Source organism: Schistocerca americana, chromosome 2, assembly GCF_021461395.2.
Source record: "Schistocerca americana isolate TAMUIC-IGC-003095 chromosome 2, iqSchAmer2.1, whole genome shotgun sequence".
Classification (NCBI taxonomy): Eukaryota; Metazoa; Arthropoda; class Insecta; order Orthoptera; family Acrididae; genus Schistocerca; species Schistocerca americana.
Genome location: NC_060120.1, coordinates 937,693,096 through 937,706,066, shown reverse-complemented (window position 1 = coordinate 937,706,066; position 12,971 = coordinate 937,693,096). Strand labels below are relative to the sequence as shown.

The 12,971-nt window shown below is 42.0% G+C and overlaps 1 protein-coding gene across 1 annotated transcript in view; it reads right to left on the bottom strand.

Annotated features, from left to right (window-relative positions):
• Positions 1-12,971, bottom strand: part of LOC124595551 (transmembrane protein 181) — a 231,276-nt gene that overhangs the window by 114,007 nt on the left and 104,298 nt on the right. Inside the window, exon 2 of the mRNA XM_047134331.1 lies at positions 4,717-4,885. Coding sequence (XP_046990287.1) covers positions 4,717-4,877 — 161 coding nt within the window. The 5' untranslated portion in view covers positions 4,878-4,885. The remainder of the gene's footprint in view (positions 1-4,716; positions 4,886-12,971) is intronic.

Sequence of the window (12,971 nt, the reverse complement as noted above, 5' to 3'; positions counted from 1 at the left end):
TTTAACAACACTATGTACCAGATTTCTTGATTATCAGCTCATTAAACACATTCACGTGGGCTCCAAAGTAGAGTAGACAGGAGACATGACACGAAGGATTTTAAAATTCTGACTCCTGTTTCTAATAAAAAGTCTTAGGACTGTAGTAATTTCAATGTAGCCTCAGCTAGCATAGAGCTGGTATGAGGTAAATAAGAAGTGAAGGGTTCCTCAAATAAAAATAACCAAGTTTGTAATAGTTTACTACTTAATGCTTTCTATGAAAACTACCTACAATACATTCTAAGCTGATGTGATGTAATTGAAGCAGCAGAAACTGTAACTCTTTCTTCTCTCCGATGCCCTACTTCACAATGATCTCATCAAAACTAACATTGTAACATGAACAGATGAAATGTTATACCCTCTGTTTATTACTATTACTGGGTAATGAAAGGAAGGGGGGAAGCAAAATGCAAGTGAGTGAGATGAAATTCTTGGTAAATAGTATTGGAGTGACAAAGATGTACAGGTTAAGGAATGAGAGGATCAGGAAATTAGTGAAGCATGAACCATTACCGGATAGGATAGAGGAATCAAGTCTTAATGAAATGGAGATGTTAAGCAAATGGAGGAGAAGAGGATACCCAGAAATGTGAACAAGATGAAGGGGGAGCAAAAAAGAGCAAGTGGAAGACTAAGAAACATGGGGCTAAAAGGACAGGGTGCAGAAGAGAGGAGAAGACTGGATGAAGGTGAAACGGACAGACGATGGGTGACAGAAAATGAGGGAGAGGTTATTTTCCAAACAGATCCAGCCAGCGGCTTGAAACTGTACAAGATGATGAGGATTTATTAGTTCTACTAATATCAAATTCATTTGATATAGTTCATGCACGTTTGTTTAGTATCTTGTTAGCACAGTCACCATTGATAAAAGCCCTGGTATCTACGGGTGCATAGCATTTTGAGAAAGGCTAAAATAAATTTGGAAACCCTGTAGGAATAAGTGTACAGATATGGTTTTGGGAGTCAAAAGCTTTATGAAATTCAAACTGATTAATGACATCATTACTATCATAGCCATATTTGGTTGTGAAACGTGGATCCTTAAAAAATGCTGTAAGGAAGAGATTACAGCATTACAAATGCAGATCACAAATGATTGGAAGAATTTTTTACTAAGTTACTCACATAAGTGAAGTAGGAAACAGAATCTTTAGAACCAAATTACAACTGACATGCACAGCCAACTGCTTTTATATATAAGATCTGTGTTCTTAAGTTGCAAATCCCTATCAGCATTACTCGTTAAGTATAAAACAACAGACACATAGCAGCTGAATAATATACCTTAGAAACAAGTAGTCTTCTATACTGCTGATATTATTTTGGAGCCTCTGTAGCACATTTGTACACCTCTAGTTACGTTTTGCCCAATTTTCCCACTGCCCACATTCATTTCCACTTGCAAATCATTTTTGACAAAAGCATGTTTCTTTCACTGGTAGATGTTTCCCTTTATTTCACCATTCTACTCATTATTGCTCCTTTGCTGTGCTCATCTTATTTCCTAGATATCTATATCGATTCATTTCTTTTATTATACACTCTGAACTTTCATGTTTAACAGGCTGTTATTTTCAGTCTCAATGCTCTTCATAAATTCTGTGTTAGTTACAAATATCATTTCAACTTCTGAGTAACAAAGTTAGTTGATTAATCTGCGCAGTTCTTTTAAATCCTCCATTGAGCCAGCCACAAAAACTTTATTGCTTGTAGAAAAATCTTCTCAGAGTTCAGACTGAGAATAACTTTGATGTCAATTTTGCTAGTTTCCCTTGACATAAGTGTGTGGTATTTACTCTTATTCTTGGTATTTCTCATCACTTCTTCAAAGCTTAGCAATGGTATCCAGTCTACTTACAATTCATTCCTGCTATTCATAATTCTTTTATTTCCTTAACTGGTTCTTCAAAACATAATTTAAACAACTGAGATGATGAACTACGGCTCTGTATTGTTATCACCCTTTCATCAAATGGTTCAAATGGCTCTGAGCACTATGCGACTTAACTTCTGAGGTCATCAGTCGCCTAGAACTTAGAACTAATCAGACCTAACTAACCTAAGGACACCACACACATCCATGCCTGAGGCAGGATTCGAACCTGCGACCGTAGCGGTCGCTCGGCTCCAGACTGTAGCGCCTAGAACCGCACGGCCACTCCGGCCGTCACCCTTTCGCCCCTGTGCTTCTTTCCTTGTCACCTTGGAATCCGACTCTCTTATTCCAATAAAACATCTGAGTGCTTTATTACTTTACAACGAGGCAAACTGATGATGATGAGTCAGGTGACAGTAAGAATGCAAAAGAGACAAGGTATAATATGTCCAATACTTCAATAAATTTACTCCTGTACTAATATGTACATTTCTGTTGTTAAGTCCTACTTTGTATCTCAGTGTCATACTATCACCTCCTATGTACTCTGATGAAATACTTACTCTCTAGCAAAGTATTTTTTACAATGAAAAATACCATGCCTGGCACGAAATCTGTAGCACTCAGAAGACATGGTCAGATGTCAATGTAATTCCATGCATGTTCACACCATTAGCAGATTTGTAAATGATTAGAGTTACAATCATCTGTGACAGGGAGAATGGCCGTCAGAGTGCATTAGTATTGTTCGTGTTTAGTGTTGTTACCAGGCCCAGTATTGTATACAGGGGCATGAACAGATGTTGACTGATCACTGTGAAGGACACATAGATGCCACGTACTCATATGACGCAGCATTATCAGCATCTGACAGTTTGAAACAGGCGTCATTGTGGGTCTCCATCTGACTGGTTGGCTGAATCCAGCAATATTCTTATTTGTGGGACACTTGGATGTGAAGCAGCCTGATGCTGGACTGCAAGGGAATGCAAGGGCAGGTATATTGGTTGTCAATGTTCCAGTCAACTATTTCTGACCACCATAAGGGATGAATGCTGTATTGTGCACAAAGCACATTACCACCCATTCATTTCTGCACCTGCCATCCAAGAACAAGTAATGGCTTCCCTGCAACATTCTGTGCCAGCCCACACCATTTGGTGGAGACTAGCAGCAGCCACACTATGGAATTACTGTACCATAGGCAGGCTGCCATTAACATAACAGCACATCAAGTGTGTCTGGAATAGTGCCATCACTGGGAAGAATAGCGGTTGATGAATGGCACCCCACTGTGTTCAGTCAAAGAATTGCAGTTCTGCACTACTTCAGATGACCATCATCAGCAATATGGCAGCAACCTGGGGAGAGGCCCCATTCTTCCAATGTTTTGAAGAGGCACAGCAATATTACTGCAGGCATCATGGTGTGGGGAACCAACACATATGACTTCAAGTCATGGCTGACAGTGATTGAGGGCACCCTCAAGGCACAACACTTTGTCACCAACATGCTGTGTCTTCATATGTTATTCCTCATGCAACAGTATCATGGTGACATTTTTCAACAATGCTCATCCATACATGCCATGTATCACTATGAATTCCTGATAATGTTCCAGTGCCCCCATGGCCAGCAACATCCCCAGATATGTTCCCAATAGAATATTGTAGGATCAGCTCAAATATCAACTCTGTCCCAGTACTAGTCTCCAGGATGTCAAAGAACAGAGGTGACAAAGAACTGTTACAACAACTGTGGGTCAGCTTGCCTCAGGAATGGTTGTAACGGCCTATGACATCCTCCCCAACTGAATTAAGTGCATGCATCAAGGCAAAATTGGTTGCAACATCACAGTGCTAAGTGGGCATCTACTTTAATTTGACTCAGTTTTGTAATGGTATTATTTTATAGTGTAATTCTAGTTGTGTTCATGACATCTTAAAATTGCAGAAGAAAGCTATTACAATAATTACTGGTTCTTGATATAAAGCACAACGTAAATTTTTGTTTTGTGAACAAAAAATATTGACAGTAATAAACTTAGATATATACTATGTTTTAATTTATACAAAGAAGAAGTTACCAGAAGCAAAACACAGAGAAAATATACATTGTTAAACACAAGAAGCAATAGATGCATTTATACTCTATACCACAGACTGATCAATAGACAAACTATTCTACAATACAAAGAAATTTACCATTTAGCGAATTAGAACATAAAATTGTAATGTTAAGAACTACTACAGCTTTTTTTAAAACTATAAACTGTATAATATTATGTGTGTGATGTTGCCTACTGCTGTTATGGCCTAAGGACAATTATTACCACTGAAATGTCATTACAATCCTCTCAACCTGTGAAGTTTCATATTGAGGCTCTCTTTTGGTAGCTTCTCTTTTTTTGTCAGGCACTGTATACTGTCATGCATTTTGTAATGGACTGTGATTAGAATAGAGTTCACACCAGTATTAGCACTTCACTGACCCTCTAATAGAAAGGTGAACGGTCAACGGCTTATGCTCTTATTTCTGGAAATGAACCGAAGATTCTCTACTCAGCTTTCTCCCAATGTAATAACCTGAGTTTTCCTAATCATCACAGTCTAGTATTGCCTGCTTCCTGTGCCCTTCTTAGCAAATCCATAAATAAAAGTAATCCCAAATCCTTTGCAAATGACTGAGAATGTGTATTTTATAAACCTCAGAATATGAATTGATCATGTAGATCAGCCCATCTAAAACGTACAATTTTGTAAAAATTGTGTAGCTAGATATAGCCATCTCACCTTTCACACCGGTCATGATGGTATGCTGGAGCAATGTATCGATTGAACTCACTGAACAGGTCACTAAATTGTGATAACGTACTGCGGATTTTTAATCCCCATCCAGCTGAAGGCAGATGATATGAATATCCAAGACCTGCTCCATCAATTTTGGCCATCATGTAATACCCTGCAACAGACAAGCATTAGCTATTTTTCTAGTAAAGGAAGAGAGAATGGCAAAAGCAATACCTCAAGATACAAAAGAGCTTAACAAATAATGAGTTAACTTCTTGAACTTATGATGATAAGTGACTTAAAGAATTCTGCATAGGCAGCAAAGAAATCTTTACTCTATGGAGACTGTTGCTCAGCAAGTACTTCCTAGTCCTGAAATAGCTTGTACACTTAATCTAGATGCAGTCCAAGCCTCCGAGCGCAGTGAAGAACTACAATCACAGCGTTAAACCACAAAGTTACATTGTTTTATCCTGTAAAGCAGTCATATTCTTCAACGATATGCCGCTACAAATTGAAGTATCAGCCTCTATCAGTTCAAAATAAGATAAGATTCAAGAGAAGAAACCAAGCAGGTAAAGTTATTGCCTTCTTTTCAGTCTATGTTTTACAGTTACATAATTTTGGGAATAGTATGCATAACAAATAAAATTAAGTTGAAATAAAATAGAACTAGAATCTCTGGTACATATCTACAATGAAACAGAATTACTAAATGTGGCTGCAAATGAGTTACAACATGCAAATAATAAGTAATGAATGTAATTCAGATTTAGGTGTTCTTGAGTACCTAGCTGAGTTGTCTGTTCCATTTTGCACATAAGGCTTTAATGACTGATCTAGGCTTTTTCAGATGTTTCATGCAATGGTCTTATATATTCTCGCTGTCTGGAGCCAAACCAGACCATTTGGGGTTCAGGTGAAATGATCCTTTCATTCAGCAGTTTCAGAAATTTCTCTGCCACAGGTGCTGGAAACACTTGTCATTATGGAGAAAATTCTCACCCTTAAAATCAGCTTAGTCATGTCCAACCACCAACCAGTTTTGAAGAGCAGGGACAGACCGGCCAATCATATTTAGGTCAGAAAAAAAGCAGAAACTGGCGAGGCAACTACAATAGTGAACAGGTCTGGGCAGATAGGAAATGTTATGTTACACAGAGAGTGAACATACATGAGATTAACACATGAAAAAAATGAATAGGCCGATTAAAATGGAATTGTTGACTCACCTATAAATCTGAAAATAACAGCCAATCATGCTAAGAAAGTCTACGAAATCAAAAAATCTTTCACAATGACTTACAATTGACAATGACTGATTGATGCTACAGTTTGTAGAGTAAACCAAAAAATGTATAGTCATTAATGCACAAATTATGAACTTTAGTATACAGTATATACTCAGAATTATTATGAACTTCAACCATCATCGATTCAGTTAAATTCATTAATATAATTAAATGAAACATGACAGTTCTATAAATTTATAATGCTATCTTTATCTCTCTAGCCACAAGTTATTGTAATTGGATTACTTTTTTTTTGTTCATTGTTAATTATACACTCCTGGAAATGGAAAAAAGAACACATTGACACCGGTGTGTCAGACCCACCATACTTGCTCCGGACACTGCGAGAGGGCTGTACAAGCAATGATCACACGCACGGCACAGCGGACACACCAGGAACCGCGGTGTTGGCCGTCGAATGGCGCTAGCTGCACAGCATTTGTGCACCGCCGCCGTCAGTGTCAGCCAGTTTGCCGTGGCATACGGAGCTCCATCGTAGTCTTTAACACTGGTAGCATGCCGCGACAGCGTGGACGTGAACCGTATGTGCAGTTGACGGACTTTGAGCGAGGGCGTATAGTGGGCATGCGGGAGGCCGGGTGGACGTACCGCCGAATTGCTCAACACGTGGGGCGTGAGGTCTCCACAGTACATCGATGTTGTCGCCAGTGGTCGGCGGAAGGTGCACGTGCCCGTCGACCTGGGACCGGACCGCAGCGACGCACGGATGCACGCCAAGACCGTAGGATCCTACGCAGTGCCGTAGGGGACCGCACCGCCACTTCCCAGCAAATTAGGGACACTGTTGCTCCTGGGGTATCGGCGAGGACCATTCGCAACTGTCTCCATGAAGCTGGGCTACGGTCCCGCACACCGTTAGGCCGTCTTCCGCTCACGCCCCAACATCGTGCAGCCCGCCTCCAGTGGTGTCGCGACAGGCGTGAATGGAGGGACGAATGGAGACGTGTCGTCTTCAGCGATGAGAGTCGCTTCTGCCTTGGTGCCAATGATGGTCGTATGCGTGTTTGGCGCCGTGCAGGTGAGCGCCACAATCAGGACTGCATACGACCGAGGCACACAGGGCCAACACCCGGCATCATGGTGTGGGGAGCCATCTCCTACACTGGCCGTACACCACTGGTGATCGTCGAGGGGACACTGAATAGTGCACGGTACATCCAAACCATCATCGAACCCATCGTTCTACCATTCCTAGACCGGCAAGGGAGCTCGCTGTTCCAACAGAACAATGCACGTCCGCATGTATCCCGTGCCACCCAACGTGCTCTAGAAGGTGTACGTCAACTACCCTGGCCAGCAAGATCTCCGGATCTGTCCCCCATTGAGCATGTTTGGGACTGGATGAAGCGTCGTCTCACGCGGTCTGCACGTCCAGCACGAACGCTGGTCCAACTGAGGCGCCAGGTGGAAATGGCATGGCAAGCCGTTCCACAGGACTACATCCAGCATCTCTACGATCGTCTCCATGGGAGAGTAGCAGCCGGCATTGCTGCGAAAGGTGGATATACACTGTACTAGTGCCGACATTGTGCATGCTCTGTTGCCTGTGTCTATGTGCCTGTGGTTCTGTCAGTGTGATCATGTGATGTATCTGACCCCAGGAATGTGTCAATAAAGTTTCCCCTTCCTGGGACAATGAATTCACGGTGTTCTTATTTCAATTTCCAGGAGTGTAGCTTATTTCTGTGATGATAAATACAACCTGTAAGATTTCTCAAATAAATTACTGATCTGTTTACCAGATAAATCTAACATTAGTTTATTGCTGTTTACACAAACACTGGTTCAGTGCCAAAATGGTGCTGCATGTCATCCTTAGTAGTGAGTATTGCCACAAGTTTCCCCGGGTGTAATTTTCTGATATTTCCCCCGATTTCCAGACAAGTTTCAGCATTTTTCCATGACAAATGTTGAGATCTCAATGATGGGTAACAACGTAAGTTGTCAAAAAATGTAAAGACTTCTGCATTTCTAAATGTGTAAGCAAAAATCTTAAGTACTAGCATCAACATCTTTTGCAATAAACTGTTTCTAGATCGAGAAAGCAAGCCAAATGGTATATGTGTTTCGTTAAGACCACTGATGTTACCTTATTTCAACAAAAATACGCATTTTGTTAGACTCCCAACATAGGTTTGAAATACCTTCACTGATTTCAGAAATAACCTAAGAAAAAAGTAGGCCTCTTAAAAGAAGAGTATAAGGCAGGGAAGAGTTGTGTAAACGAACACTATAGGTGACCGCCAATAAAATGTTGGCTCCACTATGTTCATTATTGTCATTTATTACCTATTGTGTTATGTCTATTATTTTACAGCTATTGTGTGGTATTTCTTTCAAGAAATATGTAAGTACATAGTGTACCGACTGCCAGTGACTGCCACAGTTCTCTTCTTCTCATTGTCCATACTTTCTAATGTATAAACTACTTTTGAAGTGCCAAAATGTACTAGAATCAATAAAATGTCTATATAACGCCACACTGTACAATGTACTTGCAGTGAGTCAGTAGCAATTCCTGAAATCCATCACTCGCGGTCCCGGCCTGCCAAGGAGCACCACAGTTCATGGTCCATGGATAAAACACAAAAATCTGCCGCATTACACTACACACAAACAGAGCTGTGCTGTGGGCAGATCGGTGAGACTATATCTGATGGGGCCTGCACATTAGAGGGAAACAATGGGTTTCAGATCAGCAGGCCCAATTCATTAGTGATATCCACTTAAAGGCCTGTGGTTTTCATCCCTCATGGAAGTTCACTTGTGTGGCCAGGTATTCATGTGCCACTGGCACCATATTGATGAAATGAGACTGCAGTAGTCAATCCATGCAACAGAGAACTTGCGTGGATACTCTTGAGAATTAATGCTGACGAGGATAGGTAGCAACTCATCGTAAATATGATCACTGAGCCACAGGCAGGCAGATAGAAAAGAAAATCACACTCTCACTTTGGCCATAGCCTTTGTCAGAAAATGAGAGCACACACACTTTCACACAATCACTCAGACACAACTCATGCACTCATGACTGCTATCTCCAGCCACTGCGTCAACAGTCTCTGAGAGTCAGGTTCAAACAAACCACTTCTCATGCCTCCCTGCCCCTCGTCAGCTGCTGCTAGGCTAGCGGCAAGATGTGGTGGCAGCACTGACTGCAAGCTGAGGGGAGTGGTAGAAAGGGAAGATGGAGTAAGAATGAGGGAGTAGGGAAATGACGCATGTTCTCAGCTGCACCCAGCCAGCAACAATGTATGACATCTGAGTAATCAAACGATTTCATCTACTGATACAAAAACAAGATTTTTCCTGCGTTTTTCCAAAGTTTCCCTGATTTCCAGAACTTGTGGCAACCCTGGTAGTACTGAGTGTGAAAGACAAGAAATGCAACAGACTTCTTTAACATACTGTATTCCAAGTGCAGCACACAAGATTGTAATTACATGTCACAGTGTGGAGTTTGGATATGGTCTTGTGAAGGCACAGCTCATGTGAGTTTGATTTAACTACGGTACTGTAATCATCACAGAAACCTACTACAGATAGAGAAGTCATGAATGAACAATGTCTCAAAAAAAAATTGAGCACAAAGAGATGTGGAAACAAAATAAAGCTTCGTGAGTTGAGGTTGAGAGGATATGTGATGTTTACAAAATCAAGTAAAATTTACAAAGAACTCGGCAGTTTGAGCCCACTTATCAGTATTACGTTACATCTCCTCAGGCCTGGGTGCGTACATTGATTCTGTTCGGATGGGTGTCATTAAGCTGTTGTATCCTCTCCTGAGGCAAGCTGACCCTCAATTGTTGGAAATACGGAAGCATCCGATCCCGCCCGCCTGCTTTGACCCACGACGTCACAAATATGGCGGAAACGATCATCAACGACAATTCCAACATGGCGCATATAAAGTCATTACGTACACATTATGAAGACGAAAATACATTGAAAAACAAACATACATATGTTCCAAAAAAGCCTAATGACACTGACAGGACAAGTGCGGGAAATTGGGGGTTTTTGGGTGAGGACAAACTAAATATATACAAATTCAGACACCCAGCCCCATACAAAACCACGCAAAACGACAAAAAAAACGACATCTCAAAACTCCCCAAATACCACTAAACACAATATCATCTGGAATAAATTGGGATCGAACACTTCCCTTGACCTATATAGCAGCTCCCGATCCCATCTCCCAATACAAATACCAACATACACCGCCAAACATTGGGATCAAACACATCCCTTGACCTATATAGCTCTACAGCAGCTCCCGATCCCATAAATTGGGATCGAACACTTCCCTTGACCTTTATAGCTCAACAGCAACTCCCGATCCCATACCCCAATACAAATACCAACATACTCTGCCAAACATTGGGATCGAACACTTCCCTCAACCTATATAGCTCAACAGCAGCTCCCAGTCCCATGAGTTAGGATCGAACACTTCCCTTTACCTATGTAACTCAAAAACATCTCCCAATACCAATACCAACCTTCACAGCCACAAATTTCAATGAAACACTTCCCTAGACCCCAACACACAACACATACACCGAAAACAAAAAAATAAAAACTTACCACAAAAAAGTTCCGGTGCCACAAACTAGATTGGCCACCACAATCACACACAGGTGCATACGCGCACACGCAAACAAACAAACAAACACACACACACACACACACACACAAACCAACGAAAAAATACTCAACCAAAAGAAAAACCCAACCCACCCACACCTCAACCCCCCCCCCCCAACCAACCAACCCAACCTCCCCCAAAATAAAAAACCCACATACAAAAACCAAATGTAACATAAAAAAATCTGAATCACACACTACAACTCACCAAAATCTTCAACAAAATAGATCCTCCACAACTAAAACACAAACACACTCACTCCACCCCCCCCCCCCTTTTAACAAACACTCTAACACAAAATAAACCATCCACCCCACCCTAAGCCGCAGCCACCCACCCACCTACCCACACCACCCTAACCAACCACTTTTGGCCTATACATTTTACTCACAGCCCTTAAGAAAACCCGAACAACACAATAGTCCTCAGGGACACTCTTCCGCCAACAGTATTCATCTAAATGAGACTGAAGGTTGGAAGAGTGCCTCTTCCCCCTCCCAAGAACTGACTTAACCATCCCCCACATCCCCTCTATTGTATTGGTACATGTCCCCGTCTCATAATTCTTAAACTCTAAGCTACTACTAAATGATGAAATCCCCTCTCACTCAACCCCCTATACGAAGAAAAAGCATCAGAAACTATTGTGGACCCCAGCTCTATATATTCCTCAATTAACCCCACTAATTCGGCCTTAGACCTTCCTTGCCAACCCCCCCCCCCCCCCCCCCCCAGCTTACCCCTGTACTTAATAAACTCTGAACACACTTCACGACAAAAACAATACCAATCAAGCACACTCCTCTCACTCACACCAGTCTCATGCGCGCAAAAACTGTGTGGGGATCTATAACAAAAATAATAAGTAACCAGTACAATCTCGCGCATGCCCAACCTAGACTTCTCGAACCAGGTACTGCGCCATATGGAATGGCGAATGTCATCTTTCCGACAGCGCCACATATAACCATGCCTGGTCCGAGAGGCTGGAACTTCAGCCAACTTCGTTTCTTCACGGCAAACACTGCACTTGACCACCTCGGCAATTAAGCCAAAAAGCTGCAGAAACTTAATCAGCTCTAAAGGGGTGTCCCCCATCATAGCCCTCAAACGGGAACTATTAATCTTATCTGTCATATCCATTCCTGAACGAAAAACAACAACTGATTAAATTTAATAACAATACCACATGACATACAGCGATCATCACTACATTAACCTTCACACAAAACCACAAAATCGTTAACTCACTGAAACGAATTCCACTTCAAACACACTCGAACAATACTCGACACTGAGCAACAGCAAACTGAGCCCAATACACCAAACAAACAAAAACCCTGAACATACCACCATAAGCCACAACAAACCACAATACGGCGACATCTACAAACACGCCACACTCACAAACCAAACTCTGCGGCGTCATGACATCACACACCACAATGCCCTTACGTCACGGGTCAAAGCCGACGTGTGGGATAGGACGCTTCTGTCGACCCCAATTGTTGTAGCTGGTCTTTGATATGGCACTGGGATGGAGTTGAAGTAGGAGCTGGATCCACAAATGATCTATCAGGGAAAGATCTGGGGATCTGGCCGGCCAGTGGAGTAACTCAACTTCATGCAGGCAGTCTCTCTAGATGTGCCAAGTGCGGACAAGCACTGTCCTGTTGAAAAATGTCACTATAATACTGTCACATGAGCAGTAACACATGCGGACACAGGATGTCCTGGATGTACTATTGTGCCATCAGAATCCTCAATCATTACCATCCCTAACCTGAAGACATACCCAATGGCTCCACACGATGTCAGGAGTATCAGGCGTAACAATACTGTGCTTCTCCTAAACACTCGAAAAATGGGACCTTTCCCCATGTTGCCACCATACATATCAATGATGGTTATCTGGGATAATGCAACTCAACGTTGAACACAATATGATACAATTCATCAGTAGTCCATGCTTCCTAGTCACAGCACCACTCCAAGTGTAGCCATTTGTGTTGTGGTGCTAATGGCAGTCTATGCATGGATGTTAATTCCATAATCTGCCTGCTGCTAGTCTCTGACCTATGGTGTGGGATGAGAAAGAATGTTGCAGGGAGTCCATTACCTGATCTTTGATGGCAGGTGCAGATGTGAAGGGGTTACAATGTGCTTGGTGCACAATATGGTGATCTTCCCTTGATGTCATCAGATATGATCCACCAAAACCTCAACGACAAGTATACTTGCCCTCACATTCCCATGCAGCCCAACATTGGGTCACTGTCACATCGGAATGC